The 23,605-nt window shown below is 41.0% G+C and overlaps 1 protein-coding gene across 4 annotated transcripts in view; it reads left to right on the plus strand.

The window, feature by feature from the left end:
• MICU1 (mitochondrial calcium uptake 1) overlaps window positions 1–19,784 on the plus strand; it is a 214,712-nt gene extending 194,928 nt beyond the window's left edge. For all 4 annotated transcript variants that reach the window (XM_031956529.1, XM_031956531.1, XM_031956532.1 and 1 more), the window contains 2 exons: window positions 16,585–16,674; window positions 19,096–19,784. In XM_031956529.1, the coding sequence (XP_031812389.1) occupies window positions 16,585–16,674; window positions 19,096–19,253 (248 nt within the window). In that variant the 3' untranslated portion in view covers window positions 19,254–19,784. The remainder of the gene's footprint in view (window positions 1–16,584; window positions 16,675–19,095) is intronic.
• The last annotated feature ends 3,821 nt before the right edge of the window (window positions 19,785–23,605 follow it).

A 23,605-nucleotide genomic window follows, 5' to 3' on the forward strand; every position in this document is an offset into this window, starting at 1 on the left:
CTCTGCAAAAAAATAAAAAAACCCAAATGGGGTCACAGAGAGTTGGATGTGACTGAAACAATCAAACCGAAGTGAAAAAGTCACTTACACTTCCCTGAGTGCCAGCAGGGCCATCACCCAGTTGCCCCTGACACATGCAGATCTATTTGGCCTAGTCCAACATGTGAGACTTCTGAGTCTTCCATTTTCTCTTAGCGGTATGGAGAAGGCAGCCTTCAGACCCATTTCTTGCTTCAACCCAGTCTGCCAGAAGGAACGTCATAGTTCTCAGTATCTTTGATGGATTCTGGCCCTTTGAAAAAACATCCAGTTGAAGTATTACAGAATTTTCCATAGGTCGTGTCCTTCACTTAATATTTATGAGTGTTTCAGCTGGCACACACTGATATTTGTACTTTGTCTCCTACAGTATCATAGAATCTTGGGGTTAGCATTTAGACAGCATGTCACAGTGTAAAGAATAAAGTACCCCAAAGCAGGTGAGACCTGGATTCAAATCCTACTTTTATCAGTTCAGTTATTAGTTGCATGATTCAAGCAAATCACTTACAACCTCCCAGAGCCTCTTTCCTTATCTGTAAAATGGATATAGAAACACCTTATTGTGGTGACATTGTGATATAGTGAGTAAAGCTCAGGCTTAGGAGTCAAATCTGGGTTTGAATCTCAGCTCTACCACTAATTAGACATGTGTGACTGTAGGAAAGACACTGGGCCTCATACTGCCCCATGTGAATGAGGTAGAATGGATCAGATGACCTGAGAGGTCCCTTCTGATACCCCAGGTACCAACAAGCTAGATACAGGACGAATTGAAGATAATCACAGAGGGAAGTCGCCAGAAGGGAGAAGATACAAGGAAGGGTCAGAGTGAGGAACACGTGGCATGCATCTTGGGGAGAATGAAACGTAGAGTTTGGAGAAAGGTCCCCTCTCTGTGGGCTAGTGCAAGAGAGCACTGGAGGGCCTTGACTGCAAGGCAAGGGAATGTGGACTCACTTCAGTAAGCCCTTGAGAACTGCTGAACTTTGAGCAGAGAAGCAACATAGACCTGTGCCAAAGGAGGATTAATCTGGCATTGTCAGTGTGTGAAGGATGGATCTAGAGGAAAGAGAAGAGCTTTTAGCCTGCTCCTGCTGTGGGGGAAGGAGAAGGAGGCCAGGAAGATGACAGGTAATAAGATGGAAAAAGGAGAGAGAGGTTGTGGAGCAGAATCAGTAGGAATTAGCAGATTGATTGGGTTTTGGAGAGACTAGGAATTAGTCATTAGTTTATTCAATTAACCCATTGCCAAATCCCAGAAGGCAGTGCATCAACGGTGATTCTGGATTTTGATAGTTGGGAAAGACATTTTGAAGGGAAAAAATTATGAGCCGTCTCAGATGACTGAGTGTTGGATAGCAGGGTCCTGGATTTGTGCATGGGCACAAATGGTGATGTTTTAAAATGAACAAATAAACTTCTTCCAGCTCACAAATCTTTTTATAGTCTGTGGAAGGTGACTAGTTCTGAACTCCAGGTCATGGTGCATTTTGTACAAACATTTATGTATGAGAATTGGTGTTAGCCCAGATTTCATTCAAGACAAAGTCATCAGATTTTAAAATTAAATTATTCATGAAGAAGACTAAGGATCTTAAATTCTAAAGTAAATGGTTTTTTTTTTCATGCAGCAATTTTCTCTCTAGAGAAACAGTTTAGTTTTCTAAGTACAATGTCCCTTAGAAACTAAATACTGAAGGGAGTTGGAGAATTGAACAGAAAGAACTTGCCTATATGCAGAACTAGATCACAGTGCCAGAGCAAGGAGAAGTGCCAGAACACAAGATATTGGGGCCACAAGGAATCAGGGATGCTGGTCACAATTCCAGGGCATAAAGGAGTGCCTAGGATCAATCACTGAACAGAGAACAAGTCAGAAAAGTAGTAAATACACCTCTCCTTAGATCATACCTCCTTGGAAGAACTGAAATTTACAGACTAGATCCAAAAATAGCAACATGGAAAAACCTGAAGCTTTAGACAATGGCCCCACAAATCCAGGAGCAGAGATCAACTTTAAAATCAAGTTAAAATTCAAGAAACAGGCTGGGGAAATGAGTAAGCAATAAAAAACCATAGAAAATTGCCGTGATAACAGAGAAAATCAAAGCCCAACAGCAAAAATCCATTGAGGAGAAGAACCCTTTAAAAAGCAGAAATGGCCAAATGGAAAAATGATGTACAAAAACTCATTGAAGAAAAGAACACCTTAAAAAGTAGAATTGACCACATGGAAAAGGAGGTACAAAACCTTGTTATAGAAAATAATTCCTTAAAATTAGGATTAATCAAGTGGAAACTAATGACTCTGTGAGATATCATGAAACAATAAAATAAAAAGAGTGAAAAAATAGAAGAAAATGTGAAATATCTCATTGGAAAAACACCTGACCTAGAATATAGAGCCAGGAGAGAGATCATTTAAGAATCACTGGATTATCTGAAAGCCATGATTTTAAAAGGGAAAAAAAGAGCTTAGACATTATTTTGCAAGTACCTATCAAGGAAAACTGCCTTGATATTATAAAATCTGAAGAGAAAATAGAAATTGGAAGAGTCTACCAATCAATCCTGAAAGAATCCTAAAATGAAAACTGTCAGGTATAGTGAAATTCCAGAGCCCTGAGGTCGAGAAAATATTACAAACAACCAGAAAGAATAGAAAATTTAACTTTCAAATACAAGGCTCAGAAGAAGCATAAAAAAGGTAAACAGGAAAGAAAAATCATAAGGAATTCAATAAGATTAAATTGCTTACAATCCTACATAGGAATATGATACTTGCAACTCCTAAAAACTTTTAATTACTAGGACAGTTAAAAGGAGTATACATAGACAGAGAGTCTACATATATGATACATTCACATGTGATATATATGAATTGACGATGATAGGATGATTTCTAAGAAAATTAAAGTGTCAAGTGGACCAGAACCAGCCTCTAACCGGTGGGTGGCTAGAGCCAAAACAGAGCAGGCTAAAGACAAGATAGTCAGGGCATAAACAGAAGTTTAATTAACAGAGTGAGGAAAACGATGTTTTCAAATGGAAATACTCTCTCCCCTTCTCCAAGAAGGAGGGCTTAATGCTGCTGATGCTGGGGCCACTTATGAAAGGGGTTGGTCCACAACACAGTCATTCTTAGATCTTGAGATAGTTTTCATGGTTAGTATTTTTTGGGACAATACAAGTGTTTTTAAGTCCCACTCTGTCAGAGGGTGAGATCATTCTAGGGGGCAAGTATTATTGTTATGCCAAATGCTTAATCTAGATATGGTGGATAGCATTTTCCATCATGAGTTTTTAGAATGGTCTTAGATCATTGTATTGCTGAGAAGAGCAAAGTCTATCAAAGTTGACCATTTACACAGTGTGGCTCTTACTATGTACAATGTTCTCCTAGTTCTACTCGCTTCACTTAGCATCAGTACATGTAGGTATTTCCAGGTTTTTCTGAAATCCACCTGCTCATCATTTCTCATAGAAGAGTATTCCATTACATTCCTATACCACAATTAGTTCAGCTGTTCCCCAGCTGATGGGCATCACCTTGATTTCCAATTCTTTATCACCACAAAGATATCACATCAACTTAAAAATGAAGACGAGAACAGCTACCATTTCACCATCTTGCCATGGGAAAATAAGTGAAAGGGACATGACAGAAATTAACTAGCCCTCCCTCTCTCCCTTCCCCCTCCCTTTCTCTCACATATACTCTTCCTCCCTCTCCCTTCTCTTTCTGTCTCCCTCCCTCTCCCTCCTCTCCCTTCTCCTCTCCCTCTCTCTCCCTCCCCCCCTTCCCTACATACACACACACCTGCACACATACACCAATCCAAGTACCATTAATGGAAGGGAGTTGAGTAAGATTGGTGAAGAACAAATGCTTCTGTGGGCATTGAGATGAGGAAAAGCTTCTGGAAGCTTGATAAGAGCATTTGTGAAGGTATGCAAGTTCTAGGTAAACAGGACTTCATTTAAATCTTTCTTCATCATTTTTACCAGCTTTTAGAGGTTCTGCCAGCTTGTTTCCAGCATATGAGAGGGCACTACAATCTATTTCCCCGACTCCTCATTTCCATCTGCCTTCTCAGTAGCTCTACCCAGGAGTCCTTTCATCTACATTTCTCAACTCCCCAATTTCTGGAGATAGTGTCACAATTCTGTCACTCAGGTTCAAAAGTTAATTCACATTAATGCTTCCACTCCCTCATCTCCCACATCAAACCAAAACCAGCTTTTTTCTCCCAAGCCTCCATCTCCCATGTTTACCTCTCCCTTCCTTGTCCACATTCTCACCACCATAGTTCAGGCCCTCATTGCCTGGACTATCATAATAGCCTCTGAGAGTTCCCAGCCTCCAACAACAGCCCTTCACACGATGGGCAAAATGAGATTCCTAAAGCCCAAGTCCTGTCATCCCATTCCCCCGCTCAGAAATCTTCACCTCTGAAGCACACCCTAGCCTTGCGGTGAAGACCTCAACAATTGGGCTCCAATCTACGTTATGCCAGAATTCACCTTCTTGTAGTCTTTATTTCAGGTAACTGGGCAACTCCCTCTTCTTTGGTCTAGCCCTCACTAGAATTCCTGCCCTTAAACACACCATTACGCTAAACCTGGAACTGCCTCCCTTCACACCTCGGCCGTTGGGAAGATCTCTCCTTCAAAGCCCACCGAAGATCCCCCTTTCTGTGTGAAACCTCGGCTGATTATCACACGTCCTCCAGCTATAGTGTTTTCTCCTTTACTGAACCTCTCCTGTACAGTTAACAATTTCCTAACTTAGTTGTATACACACACACAGACATGTGCATATGCATACATATATAATTTGTATATATGTGTATATTCTTACACACACACGCACACACATACACACACACCTATGTTTATACATATGTCGAGGCAGCTAGTGGCACAGTGCACAAAGCACCGAGCCTCAGTCCAGGAATACCTTAGTTCAAATGTGACCTCAGACACTTAGAGCTGTGTGACCCTGGGTAAGTCACTTAACCCTGTTTGCCTCAGTTTCCTCATCTGTAAAATGAGTTAGAGAAGGAATAACAAACCGCTCCAGCATCTTTGCCAAGAAGATCCCAAATGGAATCACAGAGTTGGACATGACTGAAATGACTGAACAACAAAATTATTACAAATATTATTGTTAATAATAATGTATCTGAGGCAATATCACAGTATAAATTTTCTTGACTACAAGTCCAGCATCCAGTTACCTCCTAGCAACTGTAATGTTGTCATGACATTATCCCTTTTCTCAGGAAACTTAGAATTTAGAGAAGAGACAAAGGAATCACAGGATAAGGAGGTTATGAGAAAAAGATCTTCTTTTTAATGTGAGTGGAAATCATTACAACTAGCCCTCCTGGAGCTGCTGTAAGGAAAGCAGCATGTGAATTTGGAAGCCCTTGGTCCAGGTGAGCTTTTATCATCTTTGGACTCTCCCCGGCTGGTCCTCATCACCTGGTCCCCATGCAGTTAGCCCTCACCCTTGTGTTTTGGGGGGGGGTGTCTTGGCTTCTCTTGCTTTTCCTTGGTGTGGCCATGGTACAGCTGGCAGAGGGCCCACAACGTCAGCGGGCGTTGAACAACAAATGCTTTTGGGAGGAAATGGCGCATCATTGGCACCCCAGGCTGACCTCATGTAATAGCTGGCTTCCCTGGCTCCTCACTTTGGGCTTTGTCAAATATTGTTCTTCAGTCATGGAAGAGGGGAGCTCTGAATTCCAAGAATGTTATTATTTCAAAATTAGCTAGAAGAGAGCTCTGTAGTAAGGATGCAACATGCAGGATGTCTGCACTTTGAAAGCTGGGCCATTTTTTTAAATGATCTGAAGTGATTGTGTTTTTCTTAAATTGATTTTTGAAATGTGATCTTGTTTTAATTCCTCCATTACTCAGAATAACTGACTGAGTTTCATTTAATTGCTCTCCAAAGTGTTACTTTCGGTCCAAGCCTCAGACAATCAGAGTCTCCTGGGAAATTCCAAGTTAGGGAGAGCCAGGACCATTTGGGAAGGTTGGGCCGTTGTGTTCTGGGCCCAGCTGGTGGCCCTGCCCTGTTGGCTGTTGGCAGCACCACCACCCAGATGTAATTGAATATCACATTGGTCCTCAATTTGTTTTATCAGAGTCTAGCTTTGCAGTAAACATTGTGCACAGTAAATGGCCATTCTACTCCTCAAGGTTTCTGGATTCTGTAATCGGCTATTACTTTAGTTTACTTTACTTCTGGTGACAGGTGCCCTATAGTCTGACCAGAGGATCCTGACAAATGAACACTTCTTAAGGTTTTGTCGAATACTTGCCTCCATCAGGCCGATAGGAAGAAAGCTCGGGTCCTTAAAAATGACATTGTACAGATGCCCGGTTTGAAACTGGGGCCAGAGATGGGGGAGATGTCTGTGTTTTCCTTATCAGTCTTGCAGAATGGAAAACTTTCTGAAATCAGAGCTCCCTGTCCTCACATTGTCCTAAGAATGTCAGAAAGCTAGAAGAGTTCGAGTGAGCCACAGACCCCGATATCTATTGTTTGTAATGTTATGCAGGACGCAGCTAGGATGCAAAGTGGATACTGGAGTCAGAAAGACCCGAATTCAAAGCCAGCCTTGGACACTTACTAGGCAAGTCTCTTAACCCTGACCACTCAAATTAAAAAAGGAGGAGGAAGAGGAGGAAAGATGAAGAAGGAGAAGAAGGAGGAGAAAAGAAAAAGAATGTTAGTCAAAAAGGTTCAAATTGTAATTTGCCTCTTACTGTAGATAGTAGTTTTCTCATTTTATAGATGAGAAAACAGGCCTTAGAGTGTTAATGTCCAAAGTAGAATTTAATAGTGGATAGAATGTTGGACTTAAAATTAGGAAGACCTCACTAGGTTCAAATCATGTTTCAGATACCTACTGACTCTGGGAGAAATGTTGTTTTAAATGTGATCTTACCTTGCCTACTTCAAAAAGGCTTTGGTGGTGAGGAGTGAGAGCTAAGAGCCAGAAAACAGCCAGGAAACCCATTGAAGGGCCGCATCTCGGCCTTACCCTGGGCAGTTTCCATGGCTGTAGCTGATCTTCCCCATCTCAGCCTGCTAAGTCACCAGACTGTGCCCAGCTTGGGCTGTAACTCTACCCAAGCCGCTCTCCTTCCCTCCATATCTGAGGGAGACAGGCTGCGCCATGTTGGACCCGGCCCTGCTTTCTGCCTTTAAAATGGCTACGATGAAATCTGCAGTAACGAGCCCCACTCTCTGAGCTTCACCCTCCGTCTCACTGCTTCTCAAGGTTTCATTGACAGCTGTTCTTGAAATGACCGGGGTCCACTCCAGGGGCCACGGCTGCTTCCTCCTCAGGCAAGGGCTGCCAAGTCTTGGGTCGTCCCACAGGGCCACGCTCAGGAAATCCTATCTGGCCCAGCCATTCCGCCCGGCACATTGGCAAAGCTGCCTTTCCCTTTTCTCTCTGAAATCTTTTAAGCGTCTGAGGTGGAAAGATCTCTGCAGTCAGGAGGCCTGAGTTCTCAAATGGCTTTGATCATAATCTTCAGTCACATGAGACTTCATACCTAACTCTGTATGTCTTTGAAGTGCTGTGTTGTATCTGAAGAGTCCTGGGACCAGTTTTTGGAAACCTTGTGATGAATAAAGGATATTGCCAAATTTGGTTGGGAAGGGGTAACGGTGTTCATAAGAAGACAGTCTGAGAGGATCCCAGATTTTTGGAGAATTCATTGAATATTCAAGGGTTTTTAGATGCAATATAGTGTGAGATAATGAAAATGAGTGAGCATGATTGCCTTCTCATCTTGTACTTGACATCACAGAGTGCCGGGGTAATATTGGGGAAGAAGCAAAGTAGGGTTGATAAAATGATATTTTCAATCAAATTGGGTTTCCAGAAACAACTGCTGAGGCCGGAAGGATTAGAGCCTTTCGTTCTCGCTTCTCTCTAACAGGGGCTCTCTGCTCCCATCCTGAACACACACACACACAAGCTTTGTTTTCCTTCATGCTATTCCTTCCCAGATTGTTTCCTCTTCCCTTCTTCCCTCTCCCCAGTCTCACTCATGATTCCATTGCTGTACCTTTCATTAGGATCCAGTTCAGGGCCTGCCAGCTCCCCTGCTTTCTTTAACCTCCCTTAATTATGACGAACACTTATTGCCTGTAAGAACTCAATCTGCACTTGAGCATGCTGTGGTGTCAGATATGTATGTTGAAGGCCTTCCTGTGTGCTCAGAGCCATGCTTCTGCCCCCTCCATATTCCCCAGGGTGCCCCTCACAGTGTCAGGCACAGGGCAGGACTTCAAGGTCCACAGACCTGCACCATTTAGTACCAAAACCTTATTGTCATTCAGGAAGTACTTCTGAATCTTCCTACAGAAAATGCTTTTGTCAGTATGGGTAAAAAACTTGTAACCCCTGAAACCCCTTCCACTTTTAAGAGGCTCTCTTGGACAGTTTTTGACTGGACACAAATTCTATTTTCCCCCACACCCCACCCTGGGGAAGAATTAAGACCACAGGGTAGAATTTACAGGAAGACAGCTTTCTGCTCCAATTCAAGGAAGAATTTCCTCGAGCTGTCCAGAAATAGAATGGATTGCCTTGCTGGATTGCCTGTCACTTGGGGGATGATTCACAGAAAGGATAGATGGCCATTCATTGGACATGATGGAAAGCAGTGATGTCAAATTCAAAAAGAAAGTTTGACTTAGAAAACCACAAATTAACATCGCTTATGTTGTATTTTTATTTATCTTGTTAAACACTTCTCAGTTACAATTTAATCTGGTTAGGCTGTAGCCACAGGTTTGACTTCTCTGGTGTAGAACAAGGATTCAGGATTCAAGTACAGGATGGCCTCAGGGATCACCAAAGTTTTTTCAAACTCTAGCATTCAGATTCTCTCGTGCTGCTCCCTAGCTGTCAAACTTGGGGCGCAAACACCAAATTTCTCTGGTTCTTCAGTGTCCTCATCAATAAAATGAAATTTTAAGATTAGTTTAGACCCAAGGGTCCCTCCACCTATAACATGCCATGATTTCAAATGAATGAGCTTTTAGCAATTCCACTTCTAATCTCTCATTCCTCTTCCTGACTAGTAGGGGAGGGCAGGTGAGACAGAGAAGGATAAACAGATACATGCATGCCTGCGTACATAAACACCAAGCATTTATTAAGCACTTACTGTTTGCCAAGCACTATGGTAAATCTTGGGGATCCAAAGACAAGAACATGAGACGGTCCTCAAGAGTTCCAAAAATGGAAGGCATCACTTAGAAAGGAAGCAGCATGGGAAGGATCTACACGATGGCCAGCAACAAGAGCAATGGAGGCTTGACTGCTGCAGCTTAACACAAAAACTTATCTTGTCAGAGGTATATAAAACATGGCCTCCAGTCACAAAGCCTCCACGTTTCTCTTTATGCTACTAAATTGTCCATGGGCCGTATTAATGACCTGAAAGTCAACCCAAGAGTTGCTGTGTTTCTCAGGAAGGAGCAAAGATAATGGCAGCAGCTTTTGAAAGCTTGTTGGAAGGTCCTTTACAACCTTCTTGACAGAATCCTTCATCTATAACTAGTGAATGTTGCTCTTCCTGACACCCATCAGACTGCAGTACTCTGGCTTCTAATGTAGCATAATAGACATCCTACAGAGGAGAAGGGCCCTCAAGGGTTCCTGAATTCTGCCCCCTCTTTTGAACTGACCTTATGACTTATTCATAAGATCAGAGGATCTGAATTTTAGAGCCTCAGAGACCTTAAAGGTCACCTAGACCTCCCTCTTCCTGCCTCCTTTCCTTCCCACCCCCGCCTTGTTTAACAGATGTGGAAACTGGAACACACAAAAAAGATCCTTCACATTAGAGGAATGAAAATAAAGCATCTTCACAATGCCATAGCTCATTCTCTGAGGGATGCTGAGACCCTTGGCAGTGACTGAATTGAGCACTAAAGCAGGGACAAGGAAGTGTAACTCTATGATGGAATAACAGGATGCAAATTCTCAGGATCAGCTGCTGGTCGAGCTCTTGGCTAGTGTTGTCATCCCACTAACAGGGAACCTTGCTAACACATTTGTTGGTTAAATTTTTATTTTGACCCACTATGAATCACATCCTGAGGGCTGATCTGAGAAGCTAATCTGTGAAGGGCATTGGAATAAACCGTTGTCACACTCTCACTTATCAAAATACATACTAGCTGGTTCCCCTTCTCTGAATTCAGGATAATGTTGGAGTGTCCTGCTCTTTAAAAGCTCCAGTCCATTTCTCACAGATTTTTTCCTCTTGGTGGCTCACAGAGAGCCCCATAATGCCACTGACATTATTCAGAAGTTCTCAGAATGATGATTTTACCACATTTTCATTTTGATTTTATTTGGAAAAAAAAAGTCCTCCAGAGAAGAGTCAGAATCAGCCACATATGCCATAGTAGAAAGAACAGTAGATTGGAAGTGGGGAAGCTCAAGGTCATCATCGTCTTCCGCTACATCCATCTCTGGGCCTATTACTGTTTCATCTTTGAGATGGCAGATTGTACCAGATGTTCTCTTCCAGCATGTCTCTGAAACTGAGCAAGTGGAACACTTTAAAAGGGAAAAAAAACATGTCAACAGAAATGAGACAGAGAGATATACATCAATGTGAAATGACAAAGGAAGGTAAGAGAGGATTAATAATGATGAATTAACACTGACCAGGAAAGAAGATGCCCTAAGTGTTCCAGTACAGTTGTTGACATCATCTTATTACAGAGAAAAGTACTTCATTAGGGGCCCATAGCATGATGAACCTATCCCTATAGAGCATCTGGTTATCTTTGCTCTCATTCTTTCTTTGCAAAGGAATTTTTTCATCTCAATTGGGAATATGCTACACAAAAGGGAGCATGCTGACCTGCTAACAATATTGTGGTCCATTTGGCAGTATCACTCTCACTCAGAATTTATACTCCAATTCTCCTGTAAATATAGTTAGTAGGACTTATTCATAAGGTAGATTTACAAGACCTGATCCATGAGCTGTAAAAAAACATATTTCTTGGTCTATAAGTCTGAGAATTAAAGTTTAGCAGTGTAACAATCTCTGGATTCTCTAAAGTACAGACATGAAAATTGGACATGGTATCTTCTACCTTGTTCTAAAGCATTCTCAATACTCACTCATCTGAGCCTGTATCCCTAAAGGGGATTAGTAGTGGCCAACAGCAGTTCTATATAGATGGAAACATTGAAGTACAGAGTATTTAACACTACCAAGGCCACCTTGCAATGCTGCACCAAAACAAGTGTGTAGTGATTGCAAAATACTCTTGCAAAACCTCTTGCAAAAATTTATTGGATCCCTGTCCCATTATCTTTCTTAGCTCCAGAAATACCATCTGGATAGAAGAGGGAATAAGGGGAAATCTGTAAGTTCTCACTTCATTTCCAGGAAGCTCTAACAGCCTTCTATGCTCTTCTCCCCTTCCATTCTGTCTCGACTTCCAACTCTTGTACATAGCTACCGAAATCATTATCTGGCATTGTTGGTGGAGTTGTGAACGAATCCAACCATTTTGGAGAGTAGTTTGGAACTATGCTCAAAAAGTTATCAAACTGTGCATACCCTTTGATCCAGCAGTGTTACTATTGGGCTTATATCCCAAAGAGATTATAAAGAAGGGAAAGGGACCTGTATGTGCACGAATGTTTGTGGCAGCCCTTTTGTAGTGGTTAAAAACTGGAAACTGAATGGATGCCCATCAGTTGGAGAATGGCTGAATAAATTGTGGTATATGAATATTATGGAATATTACTGTTCTGTAAGAAATGACCAACAGGATAATTTCAGAAAGGCCTGGAGAGACTTACACGTAACTGATGCTGAGTGAAATGAGCAGGACCAGGAGATCATTATATACTTCAACAACAATACTATATGATGACCTAGTTCTGATGGACCAGGCCATCCTCAGCAATCTAGGATCAACCAAATCATTTCCAATGGAGCAGTAATGAACTGAACCAGCTACGCCTCAGAGAAAGAACTCTGGTGATGACTAAAACCATTACATTGAATTCCCAATCCCTATATTTATGCCCACCTGCATTTTTTATTTCCTTCACACGCTTAATTGTACAATATTTCAGAGTCTGATTCTTTTGTACAGCAAAATAACGTTTTGGTCATGTATACTTATTGTGTATCTAATTTATATTTTAATATATTTAACATCTACTGGTCATCCTGCCATCTAGGGGGGGGGGGGGGATAAGAGGTGAAAAATTGGAATAAGAGGTTTGGCAATTGTTAATGCTGTAAAGTTACCCATGCATATATCCTGTAAATAAAAGGCTATTAAATTTAAAAAAAAAAAAAAAAAGAAATCATTATCTGTTCAGACACCATCTTGATCACATCATTACCTTACACTGGTGGCTCTTGGCTTGACCTGCCTTTCAAGACTCTTATGCTCTGCCTGCTCACTTTGTCCCACTTTCAGCTCTCAATATTTAATGGTAGTATTCCCCACTATATATGTTCCAGACAAGCCAAACTAAGCCATCCTCAGCATAAGACTTCCTAATTCCCACATCCACTGATTTTTTTTTGGGGGTGCCTGTGACTGCCTTTAAAAATTTCAGATTGTACTTTCTTCAAGAAAAACTTTCCCAGGTAAATCTCATTCCTTAATCTAGATCTCTACAAGAATTACACATATCTTCAGTTTGAAGCACCTTCTCCCCATCCCCCACAAATTTCTGATCATTGTGCTCTGTTGCTATACCTGTAAACTGGTCCATCCATTCTAAAAAACGATTTGGAGCTATGTCCCAAAAAACTATCTGCAATCCAGCCATACAGCTACTAAACTCTTTTCCCAAAGAAATCAAAGGATGAGGAAAAAGATCCTCGCATACAAAAATACAAAAATCAGCTCTTATAGTGATAACAGAATTGAAAACTAAAGGGAAGGCCAGCAATTGGGGAACAAACAAGTTATGATAAATGAATGGGAAAGGGACACTGTTGTAAGAAAAAATGAAGGTTTTGGTTTCAGAGAAACAGAAGATTTTTGTGAACTGATACAAAGTGAAATGAGCACGATCAGGAGAATCATTTAAAATTTTTATTGTATTTTCAATATTGCAAAGACAATCAACTTTGAAAGACTCAACCCAGTGATAGACCACAATTCCAAAGCAATCATGATGAAACACAGTCTCCAAACAGAGAAATGATAGACTCAAACTCAGTGCAGATTAAAGCAAATGAGTTTTTTTGGGGGAGAGGTTTTTTTTTTCCTTTTTTCTTGTCTTTGGCGGGGGAGGTGGGCATGACTAATGGAGAGATTTGTTTTGCATGTCTATACATATTTATAATCAACGTTAGGTTTTTTACTTTCTTAAAGAAGAAGAGAAAAGGTGATTGGAGAAAGAATTCAGAAGAGAAAATAAAAATTATATGTGTGTATATACACACAAACACATAATTAAGCTCTCATTTTGCACGTGCTTTTTGTTTTTCCTAATTATTCATTACAGGGATAAGAGCTTTATATACTACCTCATAATAGCTAATACTGGGTTAGACACAAAATACTCAGATAAGTGTTTCTGAAGAACTGTTTAGCAAATGAAGACCACTAAGGTCAAGAATAATAGTGTCCCTTAGGACACTGGATGAGAATCTGAGGAATTCTGGACAGTATTCCATAAAAACACTTCTAGAGTCTCAAAGCTCAATTAGCCACTACTAATAAATGGTGAGCTCCTGAAGGCAAGGACAATGTTTTACTTGATTAACTATCTCTTTAGCATATTTTTTTTATTTTATTACATATTTTGTTGTTTTGTTAAAACGAATGAAGCAAACAGAAAGACACCTTAAGGATTGTCTAGTTTGATTTCTTATAATTTTGTAGATGAAGAAACCTAAAGATCAAACTATTACTGATGCTGCTAGTTTAATGGCAAAACTCAAACTATAATCCAGATCTCTCCAACCTTGCTGCTCTTCCCACCACACCAGATTGTCTATGGATTGTTAGCATATTTCTTTTTCTTGGTTTTATTAAACACCATCATAGTTATGTGGATTGACAGAAGTATGGGAAGAGATCAGGTAAAAAATTGGAACAGAGAAAGATGGTAATAGGAACAAAATGGGTAGAAAGAAGGCCTTCCTGAACCCTGGTTTATAGGCATCTTATCATTGATGCTTTCTGATGAAACTCATCCAATATTTACTGATGAGGATTTTGTGGCTGATTGATTCATAGCTTGAAAGTGACTCTTTTTCCCTCTGGGTTTTTACTAGTCCTCAGTTCAATTACTTGTGCTTGTATTGCTATCCACGATAAGTAATGATGGTGATATATAGGTTATTATAAAGGTGTGCATAATAATAAGCCTCTGAGATATGGGAGCTACAGAAAAGACCTCTCATCCAACAGGGTAAGATTAGAAAAAATAGTGGGTACAGAGCTCACATATGAGAAGCAGAGGCAGGAAGAGATATAGTGACAGGGTCCTTATTTTCTTCTCTTACCTAACAAGTTTTAAAATATTTAGTTTCACTTGTGACTCAATACTGTAGTGATAGATCCAAGCCCTTCTACACTAAATAGCTTTCGAATTTGGTAGGGGTTATTGTTTAATATGTATTTTAAATAAATTGTCTTTGGTTATGGCCCATATATTGTTCTTTTTTAGTTCATTATTGGAAAGGAAAAAAAAACTTCATGTACATAACAGAAGAAATGTCCTTTTTCTGCTTATTTGCTGCTTGATTTTAAATTTGATTTTAAGCAATGAGATTTCTCTATTGGGAGATGCTTTTGAAAGAAATTGCTACGTACTAGCATCATTGGCAAACCATGGTATGCCCAGCCTCTCATTCTTGTCAGCCAATATGAGGGACTTGGGTTCAGGCTTCAGACTTGGGAACACCCCAATTGTAGTTTTTTTTAAATCAGAATTTGAATGTCGGTAAAAGCTTTGTGGCCAGGAATTTGAACTCCCATCTACAAAAGTAAACAAAACAAAGTTTGTATGCTAAAAACTGGAATGGCATAGTCGTGAAGAAAGAGAAAAGAAACCATACCATAGGTGTGGGATTCTGAGCCATCCCAAGCCCATTTGGAAGATCCCCATGAGCTATCCCTGAGAGCCTGCAACCCATTGCAGCCACATGGTTTAAATATGGCCACAATAACCTTGGAGAAAAATAAAATAATTCAGGCTTTGCTGGTGTGACTTTCCACGCCAACAAATTCTAAATAGTCCTTTTTTTAATGTCAGCTTTCTAAAGAAGAGTTATAATCTAGATGGTGAGAGAGCATCCAGAAACTAAAGAATCTGCCTCCTGTATCTATTCAACTTACAGACTGTATCTATTCTACATATAAAGAATTGATTGAACAATTCTATCTGTAAAGAGAGGGAATCTTTAGGGAATCTATCTCTCTATAAGGAACAATTTGCAGTCAGCTACTTACTTTTTGATGCCAATGAAAAATGAACCTCCCAAGAGAGTATTTTTGGAGCTTTGTCCTCTGCCTACGAAGGACTTGTGGCTAGATAACTATGTAGAGAGTTGGAAGAGACCTTGGAAGATATCTTCCATTCCCCCCTCCCTCATTTTACAGATAAGAAAATGGAGGGCTACTTTTTGTAGTGGCTAGAAACTGGAAACTGAATGGATGCCCATCAGTTGGAGAATGGTTGGGTAAATTGTGGTATATGAATATTATGGAATATTACTGTTCTGTAAGAAATGACCAACAGGATGATTTCAGAAAGGCCTGGAGAGACTTACACGAACTGATGCTGAGTGAAATGAGCAGGACCAGGAGATCATTATATACTTCAACAACAATACTATATGAGTATCAATTCTGATGGACGTGGCCATCTTCAGCCATGAGATGAAACAAATCATTTCCAATGGAGCAGTAATGAACTGAACCAGCTACACCCAGAGAAAGAACTCTGGGAGATGACTAAAAACCATTACATTGAATTCCCAATCCCTATATTTATGCCCATCTGCATTTTTTATTTCCTTCACAAGCTAATTGTACAATATTTCAGAGTCCGATTCTTTTTATACAGCAAAATAATGTTTTGGTCATGTATACTTATTGTGTATCTAATTTATATTTTAATGTATTTAACATCTACTGGTCATCCTGCCATCTAGGGGAGGGGGTGGGGGGGTAAGAGGTGAAAAATTGGAACAAGAGGTTTGGCAATTGTTAATGCTGTAAAGTTACTCATGCATATATCTTGTAAATAAAAGGCTATTAAATAAAAAAAAATAAAAATTTTTAAAAAAATGGAGGGCTAGAGACCTTCTGAGGCTTGTCCATAATCAAAAAGTTTCACTCAGTATTTTGTGAATTGTTCTGTTTCACATGGTTAATAAATATCAGAGCTTGGATTTGAATGGAACTCCCAATTTAACACTATTCCCACTGGCCCAGCATGTTGGTAAGTCACTGTGCTGTTGGTACAATGTCACTTTTTTTTCTTTCAGCGACCATGCAGCAGGTGGCAAAGACCGTGGCTAAAGTGGAACTCTCAGACCATGTGTGTGATGTGGTGTTTGCACTCTTTGACTGTGATGGTGAGTAAGGCCCCTTAGCTTTGGTGGAAAAAGCATCTCTTTAATGATGGTGCAGCATTGTTTGTAAAGTAACCTTGCAGACAGTTCTGAAACCCGACTGGCCCCAGACCACTTCCCTCCCTCTTCCTTACTCCCAGAGTTAGAGCCAACAGTAGTAATGATCTCAAAAACTCCTAACCTCATGTCTGGGCTTTTCAGTCTCAAATTTGATTTGCCAGGGGTCTTTTAGGACTTTTTTTTCTTTTTTACTCTAAGCATCTTACAATCCAAAGTAGAAATGGGAAAGTCAGCCTGCTGCTCACTAAGATTAGGAACTCATGAAGATTTTGGAGTTTCATGGGGAGAGCTAAATACAAATTTGCACATTCGTGCAGTAGAATAATGCACAAGACACCCTATCTCCAAGGACTACATCGAGTTTCTGCATTTTCACCTTAGGATCCTGTGCCTGGAATTCTCCTCTTCTATCCTTCCATCTTCTGGCCTCCCTAGCTTCAAGTTCTGCAAGGAGGACCAGAGGGTCCTGATATTAATGCCCTTCCTCTGGGATTATCTCCACTTTATCCACTTATATCTTATTTGTTCATAATTGTTTGTATGCAGTCTCTCTCCTTAAGAGTAGAGACTGTTTTCTTCCAGTCTTTGTATATCCAGCATTTAGCACAATGTCCGGCTTTGTGGATATAATAGATGCATGAAGACTGGCTATAATCTTCAGTTCTTCCCTTCCACTCGTCTCGTCATATCTGTGGACATGAGACTCTCCACTTCCCAGCTCCAGCAATGTTATTCCTACATGGTAACATCAGCTAATTTGATTTTAGCATGCATCTAATTAGTGTCTGAGTCACTGTTGGGATTCAGATCACAGACCATGGCTAGTGACATCCTTAGTTTTCCTGGATTCTTCCTACCTTAGTTGAGTTTACATCGAGAGGTGAGAAAAGTTTAAATCATGGTGTCTTTACTTCTAGAGAGGGAATGGGGGAAATGTGACATACATCTCTCTACTTTTTGACATGGTAGCACCATATTTGATAACATGGAAGACATGACTTATTTTTGCACTGAATCCCATCTTTTATTGTTAGAGCAGTGTCCAATTTTCAGCCAAAATAATTCTGAGAATAGAATGACAACCATAAATCTGACTTCTTGGATGGAGAGAAAAAAAACGGTCAAATGAAGTTTTTCAAAACTAAATCAAAGATGTGTAATGAGGGACATCTAGGAGGTGTAGTGTATAGAACACCAGCCCTGAAGTCAAGAGGACCTGAATTCAAATGTGGCTTAGGACACTTAACACTTCCTGGCTGTGTGACCCTGGGCAAGTCACTTAACCTCAATTGCCTCAGGGGGAAAAAAGAAAGATGCATAATGAAGCCATTATTAAAAGTGGTCAGCAGTTCCCAGAACTCTTTACCTGGGTGCTGTAGTTTTGTGATACAGGAAATCTATAGAGACCAATAAGAAAAAATCAAAGCAGAGTTCTTATTCAGAGTGAACTCAAGATGTTGGACCTTGCAGTTTGTGAGAGAAGTCAGACACTGTGTGGTGAATACTGTTTCTCTTTGAATTCGAAACTCTAAGAATGAATTCAGAACTTCAGAAGTCCTGACCCAGAAAAACAAACCAAGTTTCCAGTAGGTACCAGGACTTCTTTGCGCAGATTCTAAACTTGGTTTAATTCTGTACTGGGGGGGGGGGGGCGGTATTGATTCCAGAGATTGACACCATGAACAAGGATACCAGCTTGACTTTGAAGTTGCAGCCCCAAACCTTCAGGGCACAGAAAAAAATACTACTACTTTTGAACGTAGAAACCCAGCCCTCACCTAGAGTCCTCGTGGTACCGGTATCCTTGTCTTGAAAGATAAACTCCTCGTGCCCCAGACAGACGCGCCTCCACTGCTCTCCGAGCTTGCTGTCTGAGGGGGTGACTGAGTGCTGGGGTCAGTCTCTCCCATGCTGGGAGGGCCCCGGAGTCCTGACACTCCCCCGTGGGAGCCGAAGAAGCCAGGCCTGTGCCTGTGCCCAGGGAGGTGGCCCCTGAAGCCGGCTCTGACCCGATGCAGCCACTTCCCCTCTGGCCTTCAGAGCGCTCCTATGTCAGATGAGAGGTTCGGCTAGAGGATCCCAAGGGCCCTTCCACCCCCCATATTCTGAGACTTTGAAGCATAAAATCAAAGGCTTTGCCCCTCTAAGGACCCCAGAGATTATCTAGTTGGACCTCGGTTACCTGGCAGATCAGGAACATGAAAACTCTGCGTTAAATAGGTTGGGGAGAATCAAGAGCCAGAAGTTTGCCTTGGGTTCTGAGTGTCAGTTACACCAAGGGTGACGGCATCTGTCACCGCGGGCCTGCCGCACCCCCTCACCTGGGGAGCCTCGGGTAACGCCATCTCTGCTTCTCTCCTCCAGGCAATGGGGAGCTGAGCAACAAAGAGTTTGTCTCCATCATGAAGCAGCGACTCATGAGGGGCCTGGAGAAGCCGAAAGACATGGGCTTCACTCGCCTCATGAAGGCCATGTGGAAGTGTGCTCAGGAGGCTGCCTGGGACTTTGCCCTCCCCAAATAGGGGCCTGAGTGCCCGGAGGGCGCGGACTGCCCAGGCAGCCCGGGGAGGGGCCGCAGGAGAGGCCAGCCTGGCAGCCTGTTCCCTTCAGAGGCAGAGCCGGGTCGACCTCGCCGGCCATTTCCTCCCTTTTCCCAGGATTTAGTCTACACAAGGAGCTCTCTCTGTGTCTCCTTCACTCTCCGCCTGCCCAGCCTGGCCTTCCAGAATGCCCGGCATTGTCCATGTCGCATAATCAGGATTTGGACACATGTAAGCTATGGGAGGTTGATGGGTGGGCCTGGGGTTTGAGGGCGACAGAGACCGAGGAAGCGCCCCAGGGAAACATTCAGGGCCCCCTTTCCTTCCTGCTTTGCTTTTACCTTAACAATATTTCTTAAAGGAAGTTTTTTGCTTTTCTCTTCACTTACTTTTTTTAAGAGAACCCCACATTGGGGGAACTTCTGAACAGCAGGGCGAGTATCTGTGACTATCCCCAGGTTAGCTCTATGTCTAACTTGCTCTGAGAAAATAAAGGTCACCAAGAGAAAACCACCACTAAACTGCTGATGTGTAACCAAGAACGGATGCGGCGCGCCGGGGTCTGGAAGGGTTGACAGCGACACAGGACTCTCCCGACTGCGCCTTTTCTGATGATTTTCCTATGGGGGGAGTATGGAATAATGCAGAGACTTAGATCAGAATCCCTACTTGTCCTCGCCTTAAACGTCGTGAAATATCACCTTAATATTCCAGTTTGCAGTGAGGTCTCCAAGAGCTCCTGTGGCCGTGTTTATCCCCAGCCGGGCTTTACCAGGTTTGAGTCCCCCACGGGTACAGTCAGAAAATGGTGATGAGGAAGGTGACAGGGCAGTTGGTCTGGGAGTCCAACCCCCAACTCCAGAGCCAGCCTCCCCACCAGCTGTGTGACTGAGGCCCAGGGTTCTTAACTGCCTGCCTGGGGAGCTTTAGATAATTTTCCAGAGGATCAGTGGACTTGGGTGGGAAGAAAGATGACATCTATTATCACAGCCCTCTAGCTAAAATGAATCACTTCCATTAGTTAGAAACATGAGCCTGAGAGGGGCTTTGCCCTAAGGGATCCATGAGAACCTCTGCTTTCTTTGCCCTTTCCTCCAGCTTATTTTACAAATGGGGAAAATGAGGCAGAGTGACTTTTCTAGGACCACACAGGTACAAAGAACTCAGTTCTTCCTGAAGCCAGGGCCAGCACTCTCTGCACTGTGGCACCCCATTACCTGCATACCAGATTAACAGAGTTACTTTAGAAATAGACCAGATAATTCAAAGCAATCCCAATGGCCAGAAAACGCCATCTGCAACCAGAAAAAAAACTATGGAGACTGAATATAAATCAGCACATGCTCTGTTTACTTCTTTTTCTCTCTCTCTCTCTCCCGTGGTTTTTCTCTTTTGCTCTGATTTTTCTCTTCCAACATGATTCATTAAAGCAACATGTATTAAAATAAATAAATTTAAAAGAAAAGAAATAGATAATTCATTTGGAGGAATATCAAGTAATATAACAGGGAGTGAAAGTGGAAGAAATAAGACTCAGTTCTGCTAAATCTAAAACAGGACTTCAGAACTATACCCAAGACTATATGGTACTAAATTTCAATTATTAAAAAGCAGAATAGGCTACACAAAAATGAGAAATAATGCCCATGGGCCCCAAGTTCAAGAGTCATTCACTCTATCCCAGAAGCATTTATTAGGCACCAACTTTATGCTAGGCACCAAGCCTAGGGGCTGTGATAGAAACAGGCAGTGTGAATCCTTTTTTCCTCAAGAAATTCACATTCTTTGGGGGAATCATATTCACAGAGAAGGGGGAAAAATGTATATACAAAGAAATGTGGAGGGGACTAACAGATAACTGGGGGATTTTAAAGGACGGCTCCTGAAGGAGGTGGCAATCGAAGTGAGCCTTTGAAGAAGAGGGATTCTAAGAGGCAATAAGCCCAAAGCAGAAAACAGACCCTTGAAAAAGCAGGTTTAGATCAGCAACTATCACAACACAACCAATTCCAAATTAATAAATTATCTAAATATAAATGTTACTATTTAAAATTAGAGAATTTTCTATCTTTTACAGTTATACATGGAGAAAGATATAACCTGATAAGAGAGAGAAAAGAATCTAAAAGGCAAAGTAGACAATTAAAATTTAAAAGCTGTTTCATGAATAAAAGAGGATTAGAATCAGAAGAAAAGATATGGATGGAAGAAAAAATCCTATTCAATACTGATAAAAGTGATACCCAAAATGTATAGGAAATCAATATAAACATATGTATAAAAGCACTCCTACAAAAGATAAGTGTTCAAGAGAGATAGGAGAAGCAATTTTCATAAGAAGAAATAGTCTATTAATAACTACGTGAAAATATGTTCAATATCACTGTTAATTAGAAAAGTGCAAATTAAAGCAGTCCTGAAATATCACCTCATACCCATAAAGCTGGCAAAGATGCTAAAAAGATAGCAAAACTGGTTGGAGGATCCTGGGGGAAAGAGGCACAATCATTCACTGCTGATAGAGCCGCAAATTGGTTTAGCTGTTCTGGAAAATAAATTGGGATTATGAAAGAAAAGGCACTAAATTATTCATACTCAGACCCGGAGATTCCATTTCCAGGACTATGGCCCAAGGAGATTACTGGCAGCAAAAAAAGACCCATAGTTACAAAAAATGTTATCTAGAGGTTACTTATAACAAAAACGCTGAAAACAAAATATATACCCAATATTTAGGGACTGGCTAAACAAACTGTGACATGTGAATGTGATAGATTACTATTACTGTGCCATAAAGAAAGCCCAAAGTAAAGCAGAGTCAAGAGAACAATATAAAAAAATTACAATATAAACAAAGCTGCCATAGAGGCAACAAAATTATGGTCAAATACAAGCCATATGTTAATACCGTGCTGCCAAAAATAATCCTTTATGTTAACCCATCAATAAACTGTTTTAGGGAGTATATATGTTGTAAGGTGGCTTATTTGGGAATTTATGGGAAATTCTGTTGTATCAACACAGTTTTTAAAAATGTATTAAAACTTTAATACAAAAGAGAAAAAGAAAAAAAGAATTGCCATTTGCACAGAAGAACATGAGAGGACTTAAAGTATGAAACAATATCTCATTTCAAGAAAGCCTATATAATAATAAATACTGTTACACATTGTGTTCAGAGCTGTCCATCTTTTTTTTTTTTTTTTTTTTTTTGCCTCCTTTAGGTTTTCATTTTCTGCTACTTTATTCTGTTTTTCCCCTTTTCCTCCCTCCACCTTCCCCAAGAAAGCTACAATTACGTACTGATACGTATATGTAGACACACATAACACAATATCTATAATCACATAAACATTCATGTATATCTATGTAAGGCTATACTGTACTTGTTCGGTTTTTCTGAAAATACATGACATCATCCTTTCTAAGTCCAAGTCTTTGCGTCGTTTTCTAAATTCACCAATTCATCGTTTCTACACCACGGCAGTATTCCACTCTTATACTGTCTAGTTATTTTAAGTAGTCCAAAACAATATCAATATGGCTGACATATGGCATATTTTCCCTAATTTTTTCTCTTTTGATTCAATCTATTATAGCTTTAACTTTGAGATCAGTGATTACTACCCCGGGTTTTTTTTCCCTAATAAATTCTACTCCGTTTCACTATTATTATTATGTTTGTGTGTACCTCTTACTTCCTATCCCTACTGGCTCCTCTTTTTTGCTTCTATCTGCTACCTTGTCTTGCTGCTACTTAACCTGTCCTGCCTCCAAGGATTCATTCCTTATTCTCTCCCCCCACCTTTTCTTTCCCTCATTTTTCCCATTCCCATTAATTTACACATCTTTCTCTAGTTCCCCGCCCCCATCGTATTCCCCACCCCCTCTATTTCACATTTTTTTTAAATGTAGGCTAGGAGTGAGATCAGATTGAATAATACATAAACACAAAGATGTGGACTCCTGCGCCCAACATTTATTCAGTAAATATTTATTGAACTCCTATCATATGCAGCATCAAATGCTGAATCCTTTGGAGTTTATAGAGAAGAATAAACAATTGTCCTAATAAAAAAGTCTCTACTCCCCTAGTCAAAAACTGAAGCTGGAGAGGGGGGAAGGGGGAGGAGGGAGTGCCCATTGCCTGCAAAATAAAAAGGTTAAAGCCCTTAGCCCAGCATTTAATGTGCATCCTGGCTCCCTTGTAAGCACTACATCTCACTACTGCTAAACTGAATCACCAGGGGTTTACCAATCTCACCCTAATGTCTCCTGCTTTTCTGTATTTACAAAAGCCATCCAAATAAACTGTAGGATAAAATGGCACTTGG

Source organism: Sarcophilus harrisii, chromosome 2 (assembly GCF_902635505.1).
Source record: "Sarcophilus harrisii chromosome 2, mSarHar1.11, whole genome shotgun sequence".
In the NCBI taxonomy this organism is placed as follows: Eukaryota; Metazoa; Chordata; class Mammalia; order Dasyuromorphia; family Dasyuridae; genus Sarcophilus; species Sarcophilus harrisii.